Source organism: Typopeltis vanoorti, chromosome 20, assembly GCF_054136105.1.
Source record: "Typopeltis vanoorti isolate ZY-2024b chromosome 20, IOZ_Tvanoo_1.0, whole genome shotgun sequence".
Taxonomy (NCBI): domain Eukaryota; kingdom Metazoa; phylum Arthropoda; class Arachnida; order Uropygi; family Thelyphonidae; genus Typopeltis; species Typopeltis vanoorti.
In genome coordinates, this window is record NC_143568.1 from 64,003,433 (window position 1) to 64,030,091 (window position 26,659).

Here is a 26,659-nt window from a genome sequence, read left to right on the forward strand (position 1 = left end):
TTCAGAAGTCTCAGAGTTAAACAGCCGAATTTTCTGTTCGGAGTAAATCATTTTTATAATCTTAACTACATGGTCTTCTATGTATAATTTATCTAATATATTGAACGATTTATTATGTTTTACCAGATCGAAGGCCTTCTGAATTTCTATGAAGCATATGTATATATTCCAAATTCTTTCAAGTGATCTTTCTATTAGTATTTTTAGTTCGAGGATAGCATTAATGCTTCTCATTCCTCTTCTGAAGCCTTTCTCTTTTTCTCAATTCACCAATTAACTCTCTTTCAATTTTTTGTTAACAATGGTTAAAATAATTTTGGATGGATGGGATATTAGGTTTACAATTCTGTAATCTTCGCAATTTTGTGCATTATTTTGCTTTGGAATTGGTATGCAGATAGATGTTGTAAAAACTTCAGGTTATTCTATTGTTTTATAGATGTTTTGGATGGATAAGTTCTTTTACTTTCAGTAATGTGTCTCTGGTTTTGTTCTTATTTTGTAATTCTTCTATCTCGGTGAATTAGTTATTTATCCAATTTTCTTTCAATCTTCTGCATAACTGATTGATTATTTAATCCAATGTTTTATATCTTAATGTTTCTTCTTTATTTGCTCCTCTTTTCCATGTTCTTCTTCCATCGATAAGGTCGATTACGTCTTGTATTACTCGTGTTTTTTTCTTTCTTTCTTCATGTTTATTGATGTGGTTTTTAGCAGATATTATGATAGCTCGGTGTAGTGTATTCCATTGATATTGTTCATTTTCATTTTGCAACTGTGCAAACAGCAGATCTGAAACATTTTCTTTAAAATTTTTTTACTATTGGGGTTTGTACCATGTGCAGATCCCATTTAACGGTTGTATTCTTTTAATTTTTATTGTTTTCAGGCGAATATTCATCTTCATTAAGACCAGTCAATGATCAGATCCACAGTCAGCACTTGGCATCACCTTTGAATTCCGTATTCCATTGAAGGAACATTTATTGACCAAGAAATAGTCTAACTGATTTTTGTATCTTCCATCCTGACTTTCCCATGTATATCTTGCTGTTGGTTTTTGCTCAAAAATTAACACATAACTTTGAGCAATAATAACAAACAATTGTGTCCAAAATAAACAATTTAACACATCTTATAAACTTATAAAATTTTACTGAGTAACCTCGGAGACGCTTGCGCTTGTTGACGCTTGTATAGTTCATCGGTGGTTGGGGTTACCTTACTGAGATAGAGTCGCAAGTTATCATAAATATCCAGCGTGTTCCTACATTTATTTTTAAAGCAGTTAAAGATGTAAAACCAGTTTCACATAAACAAGTTGTTGCGTGTAAAAGTGTAAAAGTGTAAAACAAGTGTAAAATTATCAATTACAACTTACTTTTTTTTCATTCAGTTAGCCTTGATTATCAATGAATGTGCTGACACAGTAATACAGAATTTCCTGGAAGCTGCTAAGAAAGAAAAGACAGTCGATAGCAAGAAGTAAGTAAAAGTACGATATCCACTTCATTATTTTTGATGAATACGCATTATTTAAGAGAATATAGTTTATGTTCTGAAACATATTATTTTAATAAAATTAGTATTCCACTTAAAAAAGCTTACCAATAATATTCAAAATACTTATATATGGAATTTAAGTTATAAATGCGAATAAATTCATGACAAATAACATGACAGTAATACAAAATACTAATAGTAATAGGTTGCCATAGCATTTCAGATTAAGCAGAAATGACCTTATAAACCCAAGACTATTTCTTGGGATTCACATCGTCAAACCCACGGAGGAGTCTAGTTAGCATCCATACACTGAAAAAAGTGCCAAAAGGTTATGTGTGTGTGTGTGTGGGGGGCTTAGCTGTCTCATTAACCCTATTTTGTGAGCTTCCAAAGCGATTTAGGATTGCGCCAGCACATTACAAACTGAATATTTTACCTTCATAACCGGTTTCCGTGGAAGAATACTGGATACAAGCGAAATATCATACTAGACGATCTCGGGTTTGTTTCCTGTACAATTGCAGTAATCAGGCTTATTATTTGAACTGCTAGTTGTGATTAATGATAGGAGAGGTGTATTTAGCAGAATGTATTACAGCACCTGTGAAGTGCGTATAATGGTAACGATAGGATATATTTCCGTGGCCCTTCAACATTAGAAACATCGAAAATATTGAATGCCAGAAGGCTGACATTCCTGTTTCATTCTGTGTGGCTTATGCTGTGATCGTTGTATCAACACGTTCGGTTGAACTGCTATGATGAAACGATTTAAGGAAATGAGTGTGAAAGAATCGACTAGGTATAATCCGAATCCTGTGGAGCAAGATTATGATTATGGATTGTCAATATGTTGATATATATATTCGTCTCCTGCTTAATCAACAGAATTTTGTTTAAACATAATCAACGCTTTAATTTCTTTCTTTCTAGGAAATGGGAACCATTTTAGTTGAGAAATACTCTAGAATATTTCTGTTTTTAGCATTTAGCACTAAAACTGGACCAACCGTTTAATCAGGCTTGCAAAGGACTCAGGAAATCGCAATAATTATTAGGATACAATAAACATCTGAATGTATCAACTGTTATGAACTAGTGCGATCTGGACAGCATAACCGAAGTGTAGAATACAAATAAATAAGTGTGTCTAAATTAATTTCTTTTCACAATAATTATTAAGAAAATTGATATACCTTCTTTTCGTTAGACAGAAAATAATTGTTTCACCTGATTTCCTTCAAGTTATATTTAGTGTTATGTTAATTTCGATATTTGTTTTCCGTTAGAATACCTTTCATTAAGAATTCAATGAGCTCTGCGTGTTGGACTAATGTATGATAACTCTTACATTATGGTATACCATGCCGTCCACCTCAGAAAAAAAAAATCCAGTAATCACCGTGTAATAGAAAAGGTACCACATATAAAATTTCAATAATCAGGCTGTTCAGTAAATCGTACTGCACGGCTAGACATTTAGCCCTGGTCAACACACCAACCAACTTCTTTTCAAACAGCAGATCAAGTTGACGGGAATTCTGAATTTTTTAAAGTAAGCTATTTGAAGGGCCGAATAACCAGCTCGTCTTAATAGCGTTCTTCACCTTCAGTAGCCATCTATGTTTCAACAAGAGCGCAAGTTCTTATAACCATTATTGATCCCTTTATCATTCTAAACTTTGTTCTTTGATATTTCATTAGTTCCAAATGGTACACTGTTTTAGCTCAATAGGATTTAATTCTTCTCCAGATTGTAAGTCAAGTCTCTGAAGTCTTTATCTAAACGATGGATGATTTCAGCCTAACTGAATAGTTTTAGATATTTTTATCGATAATTAATACGAGATTAATTAACAGTAAAAAACACAATGCTTTTACGTTTTCATCATCAAATTCCTGACATGTATCCTCAAGAGGTGTACAGGATATGATAGTAATACGTGAAAAATTTACATCATTACTAACTTTCTATCTATAATTTTCCTTCAAATCAGTCTGTTACTTGTCAAGACTCCAACATTACTATATCTTATATTTCTATCGTCGAAGGCACTAATGTCCAATCTCACCTTCTCGTAGATACCCAACAGGGTGGTGCACCCTGTTGGGTATCTACCTGAATACAGAACGAACAAGGATGGGCTGGCAATTTGGGATTTAGCCGACCAAAGTTTATTCCTATTGGTTAAACCAAAATACAAAATGATGGTACAACATGACAAATTTTACATTTTCAAGTGTCTTTATTTTGATGGGGAACATTTAAAATAAGCTAATCTGTGAGCAACTTATGTCACAGATGAAATGTGAGTTCAGCGTGTAATGAAATTAAACAGTTTAATGAAACTAAACACATAATGAATCGATATTTTCAAAAATAAACTCTCTCTCTTTCACTTAAAAAAAACAAAACTAACCCTGTGACAAATATCAAGTGCAAGTTATGACTCGTGATTTTTACTGCCTAAAATTATTTTAATTATCTAAACTAAACTCTATTTCTCCCGCTAATTAATATGATTTAATTTACCTGCAGTTGCTTAGAGTGTCGCCAAACGGTCCTAAAGCCAGATAACTAGGAGTATACGTCCATGTAAATTTTTAAGGACTTTGGAGTGGTGTATTTATTTGGAGAGGTGTGACCGAGCTTCTAATTATTTGAAACCCCATTTTCTCGTAATACAATCCATTAATATATATCTACTGAACAAATGAGGATAGGCTGGTAATTTGGAGTCTAGCCGAACAAATTGTATTCTGCATTGTCTTAAATCAAAATACAATAACGGCACAACAAAATAAAACGTTATGGCGACTGGGCGTCTCTCTGTTAAACAAGGACCCATGTTTTTGTTAGGACGAAAAGCAAACCCTCACCTGCTAAACCTACTCCAACTCAACATCTTCAGAATTCAAGATAGGTATCATAAACATAAGAAAAATCAACAGAAAAGAAGTGGAACTACGATGAAAAATCAGAGAAGCACCTCGTACACATAATTATTTTTAATGAAACAATGAACACAAACTCTTGTGAGATTCTTCTAAATAAAAACTACAAGATGGCAACAATGACCAGTAAAGGGAGGAATAGTTATTATCTTCAACATCTATGAAAATAATCCTGTTGAATGACAGGAAATATCTAAAAAACAAAGCATATTGTCAATCATCAAAATGGAGAATTAGACTATGGGCAAAGCTGTATAACTCAGATGAGACCATTACGTAGCGTTTAAAGGAATGCGGAGAACCGACCAGGGCTTCTCACCTAATGTCTAATCCTCACCTTCTCGTGGTGCATCCTGCTGGGTATCTACATGGATACTGAACGAACGAGGATGGGCTGGCAATTTGAGATTTAGCCGACCAAATTGTATTCTTATTGGCTTAAACCAAAATACAAAATGATGGTGCAACATGACAAAATTTCATGCCGGCTGGGGCAGCGCCCGGATAAACAAGCCCCCCCCGTTGTTTTCACCAGGAAACCAAGGTGAACAGCGACACGTCAGCTACTGGAACAAATCTGAAAACACACCCCAACTCAACATCACTAGAGTTAAAGATCGGTACTATCAACATACGAAGCCTGAATGGCAAAGAAATGGAGCTAGCGGAGGAACCTTGGAGATTCAGTGGCAAGCCTTGAAGAAAATCTTGATGGATTCAGCCAGAGAGGCATGTGGAGAGGTTGTCTGCAAGGATAGAAAAATCAGAACTCCATTCTGGACACAAGATGTTAAAGAGGCAGTGAAGGAAAAGAAGAAAGCATATCAAAAGTTCCTGGCAAATAAGTCAGCTTGTGCTCTTAGAGAATACAGAGACAAATGTAAGAAAGCAAACATTGTGTAAAACTAGCAAAACAAAGTCATGGGAGGACTTTGGCAAAAACATAGAAAATAAATACAAAGAAGGTGGCAAAATATTCTGGAGGTTGTTGAAGAAGCTTAGAAATGGAGGAAAGAATGCTGTAAAAGGAGTTAGACATGACAGAGGTGACATGAAAACAGGAGACAAAGATATCCTTGAAGTATGTAGCAATTACTTCTAGAAATTGCTAAATGAAACAAGCAGTGATAGCACAGTGGTAAAAAACACTCAACAGGCATACAGTCAGGAATATATATTCATACTTGAAGAAGAAAAAGCCATTAAAGGCTTGAAATGTGGAAAGGCAGTAGGAGTAGATGATATTCGAGCAGAAATGCTGAAGTATTGTGGTATAAAAGTCATACAGTGGCTGCACTGCATAGTTCAGAAAGCCTGGACAGAGGGACGAATTCCCGATGATTGGAGTACCTCATATTACCCATATATTAAAAGGCAAATAAAACTGAATGTGAGAATTACAGAGGTATTTCCCTACTGAGTGTTCCTGGTATATGCAAGTATACTTGAGAAACGGTTGAGAAGAATTGTGGAAGAAAAACTTGGTGAAGAACAAGCTGGATTCAGGCCAAATAGCGGCTGTGAGGATCAGATCTTCACTTTACAACAAACAGTTGAGAAATCATGGGAATATAACAAAGCTCTCTATTAAAGTTTTTTCGATCTGGAAAAGGCATATGACAAGGTGCCAAGAGAGAAGTTCTTCAATACGATACAGTTATATGGTGTCAATGGGGCATTATATCAAGCAATACTTAGTCTTTATTTGAGTAGTAAGTCAGCAATTAGATTTGAAGGAAGTACAGGAAGATGGTTTAATGTTAAATTTGGTGTGAGACAAGGATGAACATTATCCCCTATGTTATTCATTATCTATATGGATCACATTATAAAGGAAAGTGGTATTAGACATGATATCAAAATTGGATATGTTAATGTCAGTCCTTTGCTTTATGCGGACGATGTTATACTTATCAATAAATCCGCTAGAAGTCTGTAAGATTCCCTGACTAAATTGAATAACTGTTGTAATAGATATGGTATGAAGGTCAGCAATAAAAAGACAAAGATAATGGAAATAGGCAGAATCATTGAAAATATCAACTGCGTTGTGAATAGAGAACCTGTGGAACAAGTAAAACATTTCAGCTACTTATGCACGATTTTCAGTAAAGATGGTAAATTAAAATTTGATAATAGACAACAGAATCAACAAATCTGGTATTGTAAGAAGTCAACTGAATAAATTTATATGAAATAAGAGAGAAATTAGTCGGATCACAAAATTAGCTGTACACAAGACAGTTCAAACCAATTTCAACTTATGGATCTGAGAGCTTGGTCAGAATTAAAACACTTGACCAAAGACTAGAGACTGCAGACATGAGAATCCTGAGAAAGATTAGAAGTGTGAACAGATGGCATCAATGGCAATATCATATTAAAAAGAAAAGATTTTGGCATTGTCAGCATCCAGGAATATGTTATCAGAGCTAATCTCAGGTGGTATGGTCATTTAAACAGAATGGGCGAGGAAAGATTAGCAAACCAAGTGTTCTCTCCCAGGTTAGAAGGAAAACGACCCAGAGGAAGACCAAGATATATGTGGATTGATACGGTATACAAAGTGCCTTAGACGACAGAAATATAAGGTCTGATAATATTGGAGTCTTGAAAAGTAACATATTGATCTCGAGGAAAATTGTAGATTGGAAGTTAGTAATGATGTAAATTTTCCATGTAGTACTGTCATATCCTCTATACCCCTTGAGGGTACATGGCAGGAATTTGATGATGATGATGATGATGATGATGACTTGTTTGTGAGTATGGTCCATAGGCGGAAGAAATTGAGAAAAGTTCTAGTCATTTGAGAAAGCAGATGTTAAAGAAAAACGGAAAAATTCATCCTTATTAGAGATCCAAGTAGCAGGCATAAAGACACGTGTTTTGAACATTTGAAACAAACTACGAATTACACCCATCTGTAATTTGTAAACTGATATCTAGATATCACTAAGACCTCACTTACTGGTATAAAAGGAGGTATGAAGCTGTGTGTTGTTCAGTGAGAAGAAGTACGAAGAAAATGGGTAGGAAAAGAGAGCTGAGTGACTTCGAACGTGGACTAGTTATTGTTTTTCACATCAGTAAGAAATCTGTCTGAGACATTTCAACCCTCCTCAAGTTGCCCAAGTCAACAGTTGGTGATATGAATGTGATTTGGAAACGTGAAGGCACAACTCCAACAAAACCACGGTCGGGCAGGACGCGTTTAGTAACAGACAGGAAAGTTGAAGAAGGTGGTTCGTGGAAATCTACAGAGATCGAGTGAAATCCGTGAGTTCCGCAGTGCGATTTAATTGTCCAGCGAGCATCATGGCTGTGCCTCGAGAGTTAAGAGGAATGGGGGTTCCATGGTCGAGCAGCTGCCCATAATCAAGACATTTCTCCAGTGAACGCTAAGCACCGCCTGCAGTGGCGTAAAGAGTGACACCACTGGATAGTGGTCAATTGGAAATGTGGGATTTGGAGTGATGAATCATGCTTTACCATGTGGCAGTCCGATAGGAGGGGTCTGGGTGTGGCTAATGTCTGTAGAACGATTCCTGCAAGCCTGTGTAGTGCCAACAGCGAAATTTGGAGGAGGAAGCGTTACACTGTGTGTGTGTGTGCGGCGGCGGGTTATAGAATCAACTTGGCCCGCTTGTGACACTACACGGAAATCTAAATGCGGAAGGGTACAAGAACATTTTGACCCGTTGCGTGCTGTCTACGGTAGAAGATCACTTCGGTGATGACAATTGTCTGTATCAGCATGACAATGCTACCTGCAATAAACAAAGGTCTGTGAGGGAATGGTTTGTGGACAATAACGTTCCAGAAATGGACTGGCCGGACCAGAGCCCTGAACTGAATTCTGTAGAATAACTTTGGGATGAATTAGAACGCCGACTTTGCTCCAGATGACAACGACCCACATCACCAACTCTTCTGGCTACAACTCTTCAGAAAGAATGAGCTGCCATTTCTCCAGAGACGTTCTTAAACCATGTAGAAAGTCTCCCCGGACGACTTAGAGCTGTCATAGAAGCAAAGGGTAGACCCATCCCGTATTAATATCCACTACTGGTCACAGGGAAATCCTGATTACAGTTTCGAGTAAGTGTCCGGATACTTTTGATCAGATAGTGTATACACCTAGTAGATTTATGGGGAAGTTTCAGAATCTCATTAATACTTGTTCAAGTTCATCCAACATAAAGATGTTTACTAATTCACATAGAGAGTGGATGCAAGGAATAAGAAACATCTCATTATCTATATTACTATTAGTGGTTCATGACAAACAAGTATAGAGAGTATTTGAAAGAGAAAGTAATTCCATTTAGTTTTCAGCAGATTAAAAGTGAGTATATATATATATATATATATATATATATATATATATATATATATATATATATATATATATATATATATATATATATATATATATATATATATATATATATATATATTAAGCTCAATCAAATCCATGTTCTTTTGATTTTTTGCGCAAAGACACCAACTGATTTCGCTGTTTGAAGAATTTGCATGTTGTCCTATTTAAGCAGTTGCCGACAGAATAATAAATGCATAGATAGCTAGACAAAGTGATCCTAAATATATGGATGGGCACTACTGACAAACTCATGTAAAACAATTTCAGACAAACCATGCAGAATTAATTAACTTCGTTTTCATAATTCTCTTGCGCATCAAGTGCCTGACTTATGACATCGTTAATGGGGCTCTGTAAATAAGTATTTCAATCACAATATTTATATACATGTATTTATTAATTAATTTACTCGCCTCCTTATACTGAGCTTTCTTAACTTCTTTCAATCATTTCTTTTTTCAGATTATTCGAAGCATTTACAATGGATGTCATATGCTGCAGTGCCTTCGGAGTAAAGATCGACTCTCACAATGACCCTGACAACCAAATGGTCGTAAATGCAAGGAAAATGTTCAGCAGAGATTTTCCTCCAACTATCATGATTTCTTGTAAGAATTATAAATCCTTTCTTCGCATTATTAGACAAAATTTGATTTTCGATAACATGCGTATAATATTTGCCGAGCTTATGTTTATGTAATTTGAAACTATGAAAATCTTAACGAATTCGTTATTCGTTTAGATTATCTGTTTATTCCTGTTCATTTCGCTTTATTTAATCACAATTAGTAATAATTAATTTCATCTTACTTGAATCTACGACGCCGAACTTGCTTAGTGTTTTAGATCCAAAATAAGCAAATTGTGTTTGTCCTTGAAATTTAAAAATTCACAACTTCATTAGGAATTGCAGATATACAAATACCCATCAAGAGATCCTTTTTGCTGCATTATTTAAATAGCACGTAACTCTTTCTAGGAGCTCTTATATTTGTTAGTTAATGATGCTTTAGATTAAAAGATTTCCGCGCTGGCAAATTTCTGAAGGTTGGCAATTTGTTTTCGTAAGACACCCTCGACACTTTTATAATGTTTGAAGTCTCAGAGGTAATCACTGTGATTAAAAAATTGCTTGATGAAGACTTTTGAAGTTTGTTGTTTTCTCCCATAATTGTCATTTAGACAATGCTATGTCAGTCACACTTATGAAAAAAATAATTAGCTACTCAGGTATTTATGTTTTGTCCTGGTCTGTGAAATGAACAATTCATAAAGCAGATTCATAAACAATGAAAGAATCAAAATGATTTCAAATTTTATGAATATGCTGATGATAAAATATTTAAATATTATTGCTTTTTTTTGTTGTATTCTTATTGAAATTTCCAAGTTGCAAGTGAGTAATTTTCAATCATGCTGATTAATCTCAAAATTTATTTCTTCCTTTAGTTCTGTTTCCGTCACTTGGAAAGCTACTTGGCACGTCCTTCTTTAGAGTAGATGTAATAAAATTCTTTCGAGATGTAATCTTACAAGTGATCGGTAACAGGAAACAACAAGTGAAGGTAATGGCAGACACAATTGAATTATGTGCATTAAATTTAAGATTTCTAATAAAATAAGATTTTTCAATAAATAATCAAACTCCGATTCTTTTTTAATATCATATCAGAAAGTTCTTTAAAAACAATTTTCTACTACAATCTTCTATCTTGCTAATTCTCGATGAACTCCTGACAGGGATTTATTTAAATATCACTTTTAGACAATGATTATGTACAAATTTGCCGATATTTCGCTTGTCACTGAGTTGTTTTACATATTTTAACTTTTGTTTACACAATTTTTTTATATGTCGTCAACTAATGTTTCCATTGTTATTCTGAAGCCAAATAATAATAAAATACTTTTTAAATGTCGAAAGGACATTTAGCAAGCATTTAATAGAAAACAATCAGAAGTGTATCTAATTTCTGTGATAACTGAATGCAATGTTCTGTCATACTTGTCACCAAAAATATTTAAACCTTCACTACCTGAAGAAGGAAGTATAAAAAAACTCAAAAACAAAAAAAGTACCAGCTTCTGAGGAATAGTAGCCGAACTAATAAAATATAATAGTAAAGAATTAATTACAGAACGACAAATTTCTATGATCTTCCTTTCCTCAGAATAGAAGGAATCACTAATCATACCAATATATACATATAAATATATATGAATAAGTATAACTGAATGCTAATAACTAAAACGAATATTACCATATGCTGTTGATAACAGTGATGAGTGTCAACAGAGTTTCGAAGATATCGTTCCACTGTTCAGCAGATTTTTATTTTAAGCCTACGGCTAAATATTATTAAAAATGAAATATTACTAAAATGAAACATTCATAAAGATCGCTTTTTGAAGAGCATTAAATAAACCTGGAATACCTCACAGAATAATAAATTTAATGGAAATTCCAACTATTCATATGTAAAGAATAGTCTGGGCTAAGAGAAAATTAGATCTGAATCTTTTAATATTTAGGTAACATTAAAAAAAAGTATATTATCCACCTTCCAAAATTCTCTGAACAAGGCATAAAATAGAAATAAACACTCAGTCATTTCGTCCTGTTCTTTTATACAGAGTTGAAATCGGTATCATCTCGGTCTTCAAACTCTGAAGAAATCAGAGCTTGAAACTAGAGACTACTTTGACATGTTGGGAGAATGGGTGAAGCGAGAATGGCTGAAAGAAGCATCCAATAGAAAGCAGCTGATACGAATCACACCGTGCCAACTGTTGGAGAATAACATCCGAAGAAACTTAGTTCAGATGGAAATCCTGGTAAGGCTAGAAGACAGACAAGAGCTCAATCTGTCAGCAATAAACTAGAAGTGTAGAAGGTGTAATAATTGGAATGAATTAAGCATTACTTATATGAATCTCACATAAATTAAGTTCAGTTTGAATTACTGATACAATTTTTTCTTTGGGTTAAACTTTTCAGTATAGAAACTATTGAAAATAACATACGAGCCGTTGAATTAAATCTATTTTTTGAATTTTCTTTCTGAAATATTTTAATGTATTTTCCCAAAGTTTTTCCATTAATATTCCTTATCTTAAACATTCAAGGTCATCATTTTTCTAGTCAAGCTAGTAATGGAAGAGTGAAGTATCACATTTGCTACGTTCGGTATTCTGGTAATAGTATTCTTTATTCATGGTACAAGTACAGTTCATTGCTATACTTCACATATCGGTTATATGCAGCTGGACTCGTTATTAAAGAGGCTGCAGCACTTTACATAGTGTTCGTTACTAACATTAGACGTCGTAGACGCTCCCTGAAATGTAGAACATTCACTGGTACATCTGTACTGGTGAATTACTCAAATAATCGAAGTCTATTGCTTTACAGTTGTTGTTAAATATGTGATTCATATCTGAATTACTGGCATACTTATTGATCTTCTAAATGCATTAATTATTAAGATTTGGTTTCATGAACATTTGCAGGCGCTATGATTATTTTATTCGGCGAGTGCAAAAAACTATTAAATCTAATGTCCATTTTTAGTTCTCAGGTAGGCTAATGATTAGATATTCGACCATATTTCTTGGTCTAGACACTAAACACGTATCAAAACTATACACGCCTCTACTACGCAGTTTATTGTTCACACACCGAACATGGATTTCATCTATCATTTAAAGTCATTCACAAAACATCCAGGTAAATATATTCTTAATAAAGTATTTTATTATTGTTGTTCTGAATGACAGCGACGAACATTTTGCATTAAATTCGATTTATTTAAGACGAAACTAAAATAATACAATAATACTGGCAAACTGCATAATTCTTGATTTTTTTTTCCAGCCTCAAAATGACTTCCTTCAGATGATGATGGAAGCAGCGAAGGAAACACAGATTGAAGAAGTCGAGATATCAGAACTGGAAGCTGACAAATATAAGCAAAAGTTTCATTATGAACCTAAATATAAAGGTAAAAATTTTATTCTATTTGAAGCCAGTTTATTACCACGATCATGGTACTGTTTGAAAGTATAAAAGTTACCTTCTTTTCAGTAGTTCTGTAGTGAGTCGTGATGAACCATTAAGTGGTTGAAAGATCTTAGAAGGATCGAGGCATAACTTTTGGATTTTCAACGCAATCTGATTTCGCAGATCACACACAAATATAGGAAGCTTATTGTCGTACAAAAAAGAAACCCTAGCTAGTGATTAAACACATTGGTAGAGGAACTGTCCGTAACCTGACGTACGCTTATAAGTCCAGTGACTTGTGGAATAAATGGTTAGACTGAATAATTACAGAAAGATGGGAAGGAATATTTTAATTTCTGTCATAAATAAAAACTGTGTTTTAGTAAAGTTGCAATGAATGTTTGTAGTATGTATATTCTACAAATACTTCCATGGGAAATGCTCATCGGAAATATCACCAATAATTCCTCAGCTCAGTACTAAACTCATTGGAAAACGTGCAACTGCTGCACAACATCCCTTCACAGTTTTCACCTAGAAACAAACAGAAAAAGTTTATTTTCCTCTTCGTTCATCTCTGTGTTAAACTGTGAATGAAATTGTTTTGTATATTTTTCATTCACATTTAACATAATATACCATATACCAAGCAAGACTTGTGTAAATATTATTTAATGTAAACAACTTATTTTACAATTTAATATTTATATAACTACCTCAATTTTGTCTAAACAGGAATCAAACCTTGGAGATTCAGTGGCAAACTCTGAAGAAAACATTGATTGATTCTGCCAGAGAGGCATGTGGTGAGGTTGTGTGCAAGAATAAAAAAATCAGAACTCCCTGGTGGACACAGGAAGTTAAAGAGGCAGTGAAGGAAAAGAAGAAAGCATATCAAAAGTTCCTGGCAAATAAGTCAGCTTTTACTCTTACAGAATACAGAGACAAATGTAAGAAAGCTAATCAGTGTGTAAAACTAGCTAAACAAAAGTCATGGGAAGACTTTGGCAAGAATGTAGAAAATAAATATCAAGAAGGTGGCAATATATTCTGGAGGTTGTTGAAGAAGCTTAGGAATGGAGGAAAGAGTGCTGTAAAAGGAGTTATATATGATAAAGGTGACATAAAAACAGGAGAAAAAGATATCCTTGAAGTATGGAGTAATTACTTTGAAAAACTGCTAAATGAAACAAGCAGTGATGACAGCACAGTGATAAAAAACACTGACCAGCCATGCAGTCAGGAATACATATCCATACTTGAAGTAGAAAAAGCCATCAAAGGCTTGAAATGTGGAAAGGCAGCAGGAGTAGATGATATTCGACCAGAAATGCTGAAGTATGGTGGTATAAGAGTCTTACAGTGGCTGCAGTGCATAGTTCAGAAAGCCTGGACAGAGGGACGAATTCCCGATGATTGGAGTAGAGCTCTCATAGTACCCATATATAAAAAGGGAAATAAAACTGAATGTGAGAATTACAGAGGTATTTCCCTACTGAGTGTTCCTGGCAAGATCTATGCAAGTATACTTGAGAAACGGTTGAGAAGAATTGTGGAAGAAAAGCTTGGTGAAGAACAAGCTGGATTCAGGCCAAATAGAGGCTGTCAGGATCAGATCTTTACTTTACGACAAATATTCGAGAAAGCATTAGAATATAACAAAGATCTGTATTTAAGTTTTGTCGATTTGCAAAAGGCATATGACAAGGTGCCAAGAGAGAAGCTATTGAATACGCTGCAGTTATATGGTGTCAATGGGGCATTATATCAAGCAATACTTAGTCTTTATTTGAGTTGTAAGTCAGCAGTTAGAATTGAAGGAAGTACCGGAAGATGGTTTAATGTTAAATCTGGTGTGAGACAAGGATGTACATTATCCTCTCTGTTATTCATTATCTATATGGATCATATTATGAAGGAAAGTGGTATTAAACCTGATATCAAAATTGGAGATGTTAATGTCAGCTCTTTGCTTTATGCGGATGATGTTATACTTCTAAATAAATCCGCTACAAGTCTGCAAGATTCTCTGACTAAATTGAATAGCTGTTGTAATAGATACGGTATGACGGTCAGCAATAAAAAGACAAAGACAATGAAAATAGGCAGAATCATTGAAAATGTCAACTGTGTTGTGAATGGAGAACCTGTGGAACAAGTAAAACATTTCAGCTACTTAGGCACGAGTTTTACTGAAGATGGTAAATTAAATATAGAAATTGACAACAGAATCAGCAAAGCTGGTATGGTGGGAAGTCAATTGAATAAATTCATATGGAATAAGAGAGAAATTAGTCGGAACACTAAATTAGCTGTATACAAGACAGTGTTCAAACCAGTTTTAACTTATGGATCTGAGAGCTGGGTCAGAAGTAAAACACTTGACCAAAGACTGGAGACCGCAGATATGAGAGTCCTGAGAAAGATTAGAGGCGTGAACAGATGGCATCAATGGCAATATCATATTAAAAATGAGGATATTAGGAAAGAACTTGACATTGTCAGCATACAGGAATGCGTTAGCAGAGCTAATCTCAGGTGGTATGGTCACTTAAATAGAATGGGAGAGGAAAGATTAGCAAAACAAGTGTTCTCTGCCAGGTTGGCAGGAAAACGACCCAGAGGAAGACCAAGATATAGGTGGATTGATACGGTACAAAGTGCCTTAGACGATAGAAATATAAGATCTGATAATGTTGGAGTCTTGACAAGTAACAGACTGATTTGGAGGAAAATTGTAGATAGGAAGTTAGTAATGATATAATTTTTTTCATGTAGTACTGTCATATCCTGTACACCCCTTGAGGGTACATGGTAGGAATTTGATGATGATGATGATGATGATGAATTTTGTCTAATATTTAATTATTTAATCAAAGATATATGTATTAATAATGAAAAGACTGTATTAAATATTATTAAGCTAATTTTAATTATTACTATGTTAATATTATAAGAATTTATATTCAATATTTTAACTGGGCATTTATTGAAATGTAAATATTGTCTATTTATTCCTGTTTGTAGAAGTTTAACGTTATGTAATAGCTCAATTTTATTAAATTTTGTTTTGTTGTCATGGAAACGTATGTAAGTGAGCGAGCACGTTTTGGAACACCACGTGAGGTATATTGAAAAGAGTTTTAGAAAGAAATGACATGAGCAATTGAGGGGGGGGGGGGAACAGATATATAAGCGACGAACGCTGGAATTACGAGGGAATTAGGAGATTAGGGATTTTTAAAAGAGATTGGCATTAGGTCGGAATCGGGCATTTGGCAATCACAGTGCGATAATAGCGAGTCGGCAAGTCACTCAAGCAACTAAATAAAGTCTACAAGTTGAGAAGCAGTTAGCTAATAAGTTTCTGAATAACAAATAAAGCAACGGAAGATAGCTGAGTGACTTCTGAATGACTAGCGATATTTTAGTTGAGATTTATTTTCAGGGCCGACCTTTCAAGAACACACTGAAACGTGAAGCATAGTAAGAAGTAACTAGAGAATAAATAGAGGCAACAGGGTTGTGTTTAATGATAGCGGTGTTTAGAATTATAGTGCCTAAAGAATTATTTGAATGCGGGAGGAATGAACATCTGTATATATAAAATCCCAAGTTAAGGAATTATTGTGTATTGCCCTAATTCAAGAGTGATCAGTAGTGCTTCATACAAGAACATCTGATTGTGCCTGTGAACTAATTCAGTTAATGCTTAGAAGATTTATTTTAATGAGTGCTGTTTATTGTTAAAAGTGTTTGCGGTTATAAAAAGTGTTTGTGTATAAATTGATGAAGATAGAAGATTATCGGTAAGATTATTCCAACCTTAGTTTTCCTATATAGACAAGTGTGTGAGTTTCATCCCAGAATTTCCTTATGTTAACAGTAACTATCGCGAAGATTAACTGAAGCGAAAATTTGAAAGTGTTTACTTGTAAAGCGGTGTCACTTCGATTTTATTGTATTTGGAACTTAAGGAACTGTGAGAAGTCTGTAATATAGAGATAACAGATTTATCTTGTTAGAGTTTGTATGTCTGTATTATCAGAAGAGCTGAAGTGTTTGTAGTATCTTAATTAGTGATTTGAACTCATGCGTATAAATTGTGATCCTAAATTAAATGTTTGTTTTTGTTAATGAAAAGTTGTATTTTGCCTGAATCTCTTTTACTGCACCATTCATAAAATATTCTAACCAAAGCGGGAAAATTAAGTAAGTTAAATATACTCGGCCAGTATATATAATAACATCATATAAAAGAGATAGTTGTGAGCTGGTTTTTCTTCAGTTCTTGAACTAATTCAGATATAGAGTGGTGCAGTCTATAAATATAAATTTTCTCTATATTGAATTAGAAATCAACTAGCAACTTATAATTTGGTTTAGGAACATCATAGTGACTAACATGTCGGATCCAAGGTAAAAATTTAGAAGTAGGATCCAACATCTGCAACTGCTGCACTGTAGAAAAGTCTCCCACCTGCTGTGTTTCCCAAGGAATACCATTTAAAGTCATGCAAATCAAATGTAAACAAATTTCTCCTTTCCCAACCCACCATCCATACATGGTACTAATGTACTATATGTTGACCGACCAACCTCTGTGTATGATCTCAACATAAAAAAAAAATTTAAATAAAAATGACAACTGGTTATTATTGGAATCAATGAAATAAAAATAGTTGTAATACTCAGTTATCATAAAATTAAAATAAAACAAATTAAAATGAATTATGAGAATAAAAAAGCATAACATCAATATAAAGGAAACATAGCTAAGGTAGTTAAGAAAACCTCACTGGTTGGAATGGTTGACGTTCGAATCCCATCTATGACGTGAGGAACCTGTAAAGTTTCTTTTCAATCAAATGATCAGTTAGCCATTCTGATATGGGGGTGGGAGACGTCTCAAAACAGAGAAACCAGCATGACAAACACTCGCAATACATTGTCCTAAGTCTATAGTGCGTGTGTTCTTCTGGCCGGTTTCTTCTGAGAATTAGAAGTAACCATGATATTCTATCGAATTTGGTTTCGAACTCATGCACAGTAAATGGTGGGTCTACGCATGATTAAGGAAATCTTTAGCATCTTTTCCTAACCGAAAAAAAAGATGATTACATTACTCATAATTCTTCAACAGAACCTTAACTGCATTTATTAAAATAGCATTATTACTGGATAGAAAAATCGAATGTTGTATCACTCCGCTTGTAAATGTTCATTGATAAGTGAATAAAATTCGTTCAGAATTTTCCTCCAGATCTCTGGATTTTCAACCTCTCCTTCCTTTGTTTCAGACCCTTACGAATGACGAAATTAATCATTTTGGGAATTGATGTACACTGTGCTGAAATAAATGTTGGGACAGCAATGTGCTTCATTATATCCCAAAGGAAGGTCTACGCGTTGATTCTCTTTGCTGTGGCCACTTTTATCCTTGTCAGCCCAACAAGACAGTGACATGAGTGATGTGTTTTGATTCTTTCTTATTTTTCTAATTAACTCAGTACTGTTGTCGATAACGAATTTTCCAGCTGGTCTGCAAGTTGCGATCACATTTCAGTGCAAGTCAGTAAACATTTCGACAGCATTTTCCGCACATCATGTCACAATACCATCTCAGGAATGTTAAGTTCGCTCATGTGATCAAAGGATAGCATGTTGTTTAACACTACCCCAATGTAGGAAGCATTCTTTTGCGTTAAACTTGAGCTCATAGTATTCTTTGTCCATGGTGCAAGCACAGTTCATTGATATTGTTGAAATGTCAGTTACATGCAGCTGCCCTTCATTAAAAAAGAGGCTGCAGCGCTTTACATAGTGTTCGTAACTAACATTAGACGTCGTAGACTCTCTCTAAAATGTAGAACACTTTCGAGCACTTATGTAGTCCTGTAATTTTTTTTTGTTTTCTTTGAGGCAGAACATTCATATTTCCATCATCTGATAATGATACCGATTAATGACCCTGACGGTTGACTTTCGGTCGTGATATCACTTACTGATAATTTTTTCTGGCATTTGATATAAAAATAGCTCTTTCGAAATCCTTCAGTTCTTTTCCACGTGCTTACCATCGACACACAGAATAGTTTATACTGTAGATATTATGGACGATAACAGGATATATATTTTGTGTGTGTGTGTGTGTGTGTGTTCATTCTAAAACCGAGGTATCTAATATTTATTTCAATATAGTGTACATTAAAATATAAGTACACAGGAGCGAAACATACTTGGCATTTATAACGTATAGTAACGTAATGCCTGGCAGTCTTTAACACCTGATTATTTCAAGGTGGGTGACTCAAACACATATACACAATGTCTTTTCTTACCTGCGCATTAGAATTTCAGCCACCTTTGAGTGGCGAAAATCCCAATGCATCTCCTCTGCTTGCAATAAAGAGATCATCCCGGAATGCTCTTTAATATCATTGTAAAATATTATAGAAATATAAAATATTCTTACATCGAAGCATGCCAATTTTTTGGCTGAATGGGCATTATTTAAGCTTCCGATTGGAGGTGATCCGTCTAGGTGCAGGAGGTGATCAAATCCCATTGCGACATGGAAGTTTGTGAATCTCTTTAAAAAGTAGGTGAAGGTAATCTATCGAGTTAAATCGCTATCCTACTCATTGGGGATCTGAAGTAACTTGAATTGGTTTCGTTGGCTAATCCGAAAGACGTTTCCTGATATTTAGTCCAAACAATTTTCGTGCAATATTTTGTGATGGAATTACATTAAAAGAAGATGATCGTATTTCAACAAAGTCACAAGTGTACAATGAAAGATATAACATTTTTGCTAAACAATATTCTGATACAAATTTATGTAACAATAATAATAGTACAGGGCTATTTCCGCTACTATTACTGAAATTACTGTTATTACTGCTAATAGCAAGTACTTAAGGAAATGATAAGAAACAATCATAAAACGTTGCATTTCGTGATAACATTATCACAGAAGTTGAACTTTCGTCTTTCCGTCGATGTGCTGTAGAAAGACAGTTGTAATTTATCTCTTTTTACCACTCGAAATGGGCAAATATTCGCGATAACATTTTAGTTGATATTTCAGCGAATCTCGTCATGTTCGGGCTACAATACTTTAGAGCCATAAATAGACCAAGGACTAAATATTCAAAGAATTGCGTTCTATAAAATCATATATGGAACTACTATTTCAAGCTAATTTTATCCTTAGTAAACAGATATTCATATTCACAGACATCCATTTCATAGCGAGAATCGAACCCAAACATGAAGGTTACAGAAAAACGAAACGTTCTGCACTGCACACTTCCAGTAAGCATAAATGTTAAAATACATTCAATACCATCCTGTTCTAACAGAATTATTATTCGTAGTAGTATTAATAAAATTAGAGAAATTTCTCTCTCTCTCTCTCTCTCTCTCTCTCTCTCACACACACACACACACACACACACACACACACACACACACACACACACACACAAAACCTATGACAAACCCCTCTCAAAAAACACCACTACAAGGACACAAACACACCATGTCGAAATCCAACCCTACTTGAAAGTTAAACCGTGTAAAAGCAGTTGTAGTCTTCCAAGCACGTACCTACAAATAGCAAAAACAACACCTGGCTTTCCACCGGTATAGAAACATAACCACGAAACCACCGCCATCTATTATCTTCCTCAGATAAGCTCTACAAACGAGAAAGAAATCAGAAATGCCTCCCAAAGAAACAAAAGAAACAATTATTATTATTATTATCATCATTATTATTTTAATTGTGTATATGTAAATACGCTGTATAATAATAAGCCATGATATTGATACAGAAAAAAAAATTTACATTTATATTTAAAAAAAATCACTGTACCTACATTTTGTACTGGACAGAAATAGTAAAATTATGCTTTATTGTATATATCAGCGATTTTCAACCGGTGTGCCGCGGCACATTGGTGTGCTGCGAGAGGGCTTCAGGTGTATCGCGAGATTTATGAAAACAAATTAATTGAAAGAAATAATGTCGTAATTTGGGCATTTATTTATTAGTGTCTGCTCTTCCCTCTTCCTGTGTGTGTGTAAATCAATCAAAATTATGCCTGTTTTGTGCCAGATCATCAAAACAATTAAAAGAAGGTATTTTTAGTGTGCCGTAGAATTTTAATAATTAGTCTATGTGTGCCGTATTATGGAAAAGGTTGAAAATCACTGGAATATATGTAAATTCTCTGTATGATGATAAGTAAAATGTTATTACAGTTAAAAAATAAAAATAAATAAAAAATAAATAAATTTTAAAATTTAAAAAAAAATTATTATCTTAGAGGAATATTTCTGACGTGCGGGAGATCCAGTCGACCACACAATCTATCCTACCTCTCCTTGAACCCATTAACAGACAAAACTCTCACAACTGACTCGTGCAAACCCATTCGAATCATTCACCACTCTCCAAGCAAAAAATCAAGTCCTCACACCCCTAATTACCACACCTTTATTCAACTTCCAGGGATGACCGCTTGTTCTAGTCCATCTAGCCAGATGCTGAAACATTTTCCATGCATCTATCCTAAAAAATCCTTTAAGCAACATAAATATTTCTGTCATATTCCCTCTTTTCTCCTACCAACCACCTTATGCAATTCACACATATTCAAACTATTTTCATAGGGAAAACTCCACAGACTACTCATCATCTTAGTCACTCGCCTCAGAATCCTCTCCACTGCTTCCTCATCCCAACGAAACCCAGGAGAATCAGATTTGAACACAATAGTTCAGGTGGCAACGTTTGAACACCTTATAAAAAAGGAATTACAACTTCCTTCTCTCTTGTTAATGCGTTCTTCACAAACCAAGAAATCGTGTGTGCTACTTTAGCAATATATCCTCTAAACGTTAACTCTCTGTCTACCACCATGACTAAATCTTGAGCTTCAACTATTTCTTAGACTACAATGCCATCACTGTGATACACAACTTGTAATCTATTTATCACAAAATCCATCAATTTCGACATTAAACTGACACTCGCTCACTTTTGCCTTTACTGAGAGCCTACTTAAAATCGCCCTGCAAGCTCTCCACATCGCCTTGGTTAACTATAGCCCTTCATTGGCCTGGGTGGCCGAGTGGTCAGCCTATCCGCTCTCCAGCCAAATGGCTGCGGGTTCGAATCCTGACGTGGGTATGGATGTTTGTAATTGTCTGTGAAAATATTAGTGGTGGTAGTGGGCGTTAGATATCATTGGTATAGTTGGAGGATTGAGTGATGGAGACAGAGAGCACTAGAGCAGGTGCCCTCCCTCTATGAGTCTTTGGACTCCCTGCAGGTGTAACGTAGTAATAGTAATAATAATAATGATGATTTGGCATCATCAGCAAACAACTGCATATTTCCTTTAAGGTTATTCGTATATCATTCATGTACTAATTAAGCAGCAATGGTTCCACACTGAACCTTGCGGCACACCACTAGTCAACTGTATTCGCCTCGCCTTGCTTCTGCCCTCCATATATCACTTTTTGATATCTATCCAGCAGTCACCCTCTTGTCCACTTAACCAGAGTCATATCCATCCGCATATATTCTGATTTACGTAACAGTTTCATGAGGCATTCTGTCAAATGCTTTTTCAAAATTCAGCAACATCATCGTGTATTCATTTCTTTTATCCAACTCAGCTGTTACTCTGTTATAAAAAGTTAATAAATTACTAAGGCATTACCAACCCTTCCCATAGCCATGTTGACCCTTATACATTATCATATTTTTATCTACTATTCTTGAAATTTCTTGATTACCAATTGTTCAGCTAGTTTTACCACCACGCCTAATATAACGATTGGTCTATAGTTTGCCATTGCATTCTTAGCATCTCCCTTATGAAAAGGAATTGTTTTGACTTCTTTCCACTCCCTTGGAAACAGCTGATACTTAACTTTAAGAGCCTAGTCAAAGGCATCGCCATTTCCCTTGTATATTCTAGCCAAATCTTAGCCGATATCATATTTAATCCCACAGCTGTATTTACATGGAGATTCTGCAATACTCTAAGAACCAGCAATTCATACACCACTGTTCATTCACACATTAGTGTCTGTTATACAAGTTAAAGCAGTAACCTCACTAAGAAGATATATGCTTGCAAAGTGGTCAGACAGAAACTCAGCTGTTTTATCTGCTTTAATCTCCTCGTGACGATCATCACTCATTAAGGTTAATTTCCAGAGTCATTCTTCCTCCTACCAGCCACATTACGAAAGAGATCTTTGGGATTTCCTTTGGCATGCTCCGTTAGATTCTTCTCATATGATTTTGCCTTCTTTGCCATGCTTTTCAACTTTCTTTCTTGAGCTTTGTACTTTTCGTGAGTTTGCTGGTCACCTTACCCTTCATATATCCTTCACAACATTTTTTTCTTCTGTATCTCGTGATTAATGATATCATTCATCCATCTAACTCCTTCCCTTCTTGACAGATTATTCCTCACCTAAGTCAAGACTACATTGTCACTTTCACCAATGACCATGCAGTCTTGACTATGACCGGGTAAAATACTCTCCCACCCCATCGTCGCACTCCATCACATGTTGCCTTAAGTAATTATCTCTTAGCAAGTGTATGAATTTCATTTCCTTCCTGCCATTGTGATGATAATGAAGTCTATATCTTCATAGTTGAAGTCCCCCATAATAACCATCCGACTTGTACTCATTGTACTAATTTGGCGATACATGTCCCTCATTCTTATCCCTGACACTTCTGCACTAGTACATGGATTTTCAGCTCTTTAGTCCCCTGCCCATCTTTACTTTCTAACTATAGCTTTAAAAAAAATGTTTTTTATAAAAATGTTTTTTATAGATTTTTAATAGTTAAATTTAAATTTAATATTTTTATAAGAAAACTGTAACAAATTTAAAATTAAATTAAACTTAAATTATATTTAATTTCATCAATTTAATTTATTTTAGATTGCCTTAATTTCATGTATAAATGGGTTAAATAATTATAAACTCAAATACTATATTTTTCATTCCATCACATGCTGCCTTATATATATATATATATATATATATATAAACGTTCTCGATCTAACAATGAAAAAATGAATTTATAATTTTAAAATTATATTTATTTTTCAGCATAATTCGAGCGATGCTCCAACACCATTGTCCCATCCCTGTAGTGGTTCTCAGTAAGATCTGCAAAATACCCCTCTACAGCTGTAATCACCTTTTGATTCGAAGCAAAAAGCTGACCGGCGAGAAAGACATTTGGCTTTGGAAAGAGATATAAGTCAGTGCGAGCCAAATCTGGGGAATAGGGAGGATGTTCCAACTATTCATAGTGCAGATCCCATAACTTTCACATTGCCAAAACACCTTTGTGGGCAGGTTCATTGTCCTGGTGAAAGATGATTTTTTCTTCTGCAACCCAGGTCTTTTGTCACGAATTTTTTCGTTTAGTCTGGTTAAAAGATCGGACATATATTCACTAGTTATTGTTTTATCCTTTTAAAAATAACTAATGAATAAAATGCCTTTAGCATCCGAAAACACCGATGCTATGATTTGTCTTCTTTGGAACATCCGGATTCTGTCCACTGTTTTGACTGCAGTTTGGATTCTGGTGTGTAATGGTGAATCCAAGTCTCATCCATAGAAATAAATCGACGCACAAAATCAGCTTTCTTCTTGTTAAAACGTTCCAAGCACTTCAGTAATTCTCGTGAGATTATTTTTTTTCATCTGCTGTGAGCAAGTGTGGAACCTATCTTGCGTAAAGCTTTTTCATTAGCAATTCTTCATGCAAAATATATCTTACACGTTCATTTGAAATGCTTATACTTTCAGCAATTTTACCCACTTTGTCTCGCCGGTCATATAATACCATATCGTGCACTTGGTCACTGATGTCTGGTGTTGTTACACTTTTTGGACTTCCTTCACGCGGATTATCTTCATGGCAGGTACGGCCACGTTTAAACTCTTCAGCCCATTTCTTAATAGTCGAAAACGAAGGAGAAGAGTACCGATAAACACTTATGAGCTTCAAATGAATTTCTTTTGCCGTTAAACTTTCTTTTACAAAGAATTTTATAACCAAACATATATATAAACATATATATATATATATATATATTTTATTTTTTATATTTTCATTTATCAGAGATATGAGATGCCACAATGCGGTTTACTTTTCATCTTCTATTAGGTATTTTGTTATTAATTCACTTTTCTATTCGTTTTCTTTTTGTATAAATTCTAAGTAAGGTTCAGGCTATTTTTTAAAACTAAACAATTAATATTATGTAATACAATATTTGTTTTAAAACAACCACAACATATTCATACTCGTTGCATGCAACACAGTGAAATCAACTATTGACTAACGTTAGTATTCAATGAAAATTTCAGAACTTTCTCACGAGGAGATGGTGGCTCAATGTGTTCAGTTCTTCATTGCTGGATACGATACCATCGCGTCTACGTTGTCTTTTACTGCACACAACTTGGCTTTAAATCCAAAATGTCAAGAACAGCTTATAGAGGAAGTGGATAGGATCATTGACGAACACGTACGTATCCCTTCTACATTTCTATCAATAATAGCTAAATTGTAAATAAGTGAGATCACAAATGAGCTTTAATTTGCAATTGAAAATTACAATAATGATATACTCTGATAATACTTTCTTCGTCGTTTTCAAATGTAGTTAGTTTTACCAAAAACAGAATTACAACCATCTTCCTCTTCTAGAACACAATAGCGATTCGCGAAACACTAAAATGTTACGTACTGTCACTGCAAACGTGCAGAGAATAATATTGAGAACTAAATAAGCCACGTTATTTCGCTCAATAATAAATTCTACAAATAATAAATTCTTTTTGTAATGGCTTGAAAAGCCATTACAAAAAGCCACATTTATAAACAGAACTTTCAAATACAACATATTTAAGTTCAATTTATTCAGAAGTAAGCAACTGTATGCAAAGCTGTGCATTAAAATAGTTCTCATTTCCAGAGTTAGGTTATGATATATTATGATATGTTAGGTTATGATACCTGGTTTCTGAAGTGTCATAACTCCCTTGGTACACGGTGGCAGGGAGGAGTTTGAACTATCAGCCAATACTAGTCGAATTAATCAATGCCTCGAATCAAGTAACGAGGCAAAATCCGATAGTGAATTTTTCAGCATAACTATCTTGTCATATGACACCCTGCTCTTATTTCAGAAATTGCATCCGTTGCGCAATATTAAACAAGTAGCACCAGACAAACCTAAATTAAATATCCTGACTTGTTATTAAAATATCAGCAACACTAGAAAACATTCATGAAAAGTTCAGTTTGCTTCCTACGAACTAGATCATAGATTAGATGCAACTGAAGAATCTTCATAACGTAAATCTTCTTAGGGTGAGACCTTCAGTTTCAGTTTGAATGAAAACAGTGCGGCAATGCAACTCCGCAAGAAATCAACGAATAAGCGAAAATATATCCTCACTATCCGTTTGTACTTGCACGAAGAGCCATTGTGTGTGTATGTGTGTGTGTGTGATGCACATTTCAAAATCATACCTGACTCAATATGATAACAAACTCTTATGACTGCAATATGCAATGTCTGTTATTAGTTTTCTGTCTTGAGGTATGATAAAGCCTCCTGATTGGGTGATATCCCTTTGCCTTTGACGTGTTATCGCAAATGGAATTTGAGTGTTATCGCAAATAATACTGGGGGGAAAAAGGTTCTTTTTTGTGTGAAATAAGACAGAACTGGGTT

At 34.7% G+C, this 26,659-nt stretch overlaps 1 protein-coding gene and 1 long non-coding RNA gene across 2 annotated transcripts in view; one reads left to right on the forward strand and one right to left on the reverse strand.

Annotated features, from left to right (window-relative positions):
• Positions 1-26,659, forward strand: part of LOC150095503 (cytochrome P450 3A8-like) — a 59,212-nt gene that overhangs the window by 12,091 nt on the left and 20,462 nt on the right. Inside the window, exons 6-10 of the mRNA XM_090410356.1 lie at positions 1,400-1,488; positions 9,311-9,456; positions 10,298-10,413; positions 12,723-12,849; positions 25,284-25,444. Of these exons, the coding sequence (XP_090266482.1) occupies positions 1,400-1,488; positions 9,311-9,456; positions 10,298-10,413; positions 12,723-12,849; positions 25,284-25,444 (639 nt within the window). The remainder of the gene's footprint in view (positions 1-1,399; positions 1,489-9,310; positions 9,457-10,297; positions 10,414-12,722; positions 12,850-25,283; positions 25,445-26,659) is intronic.
• Positions 13,134-25,346, reverse strand: LOC150095504 (uncharacterized). The gene is made up of 3 exons (XR_016550069.1): positions 25,221-25,346; positions 20,463-20,553; positions 13,134-13,385 (listed from the first exon to the last, which is right to left on the reverse strand). It is a non-coding gene; the product is annotated as an uncharacterized LOC150095504 (long non-coding RNA).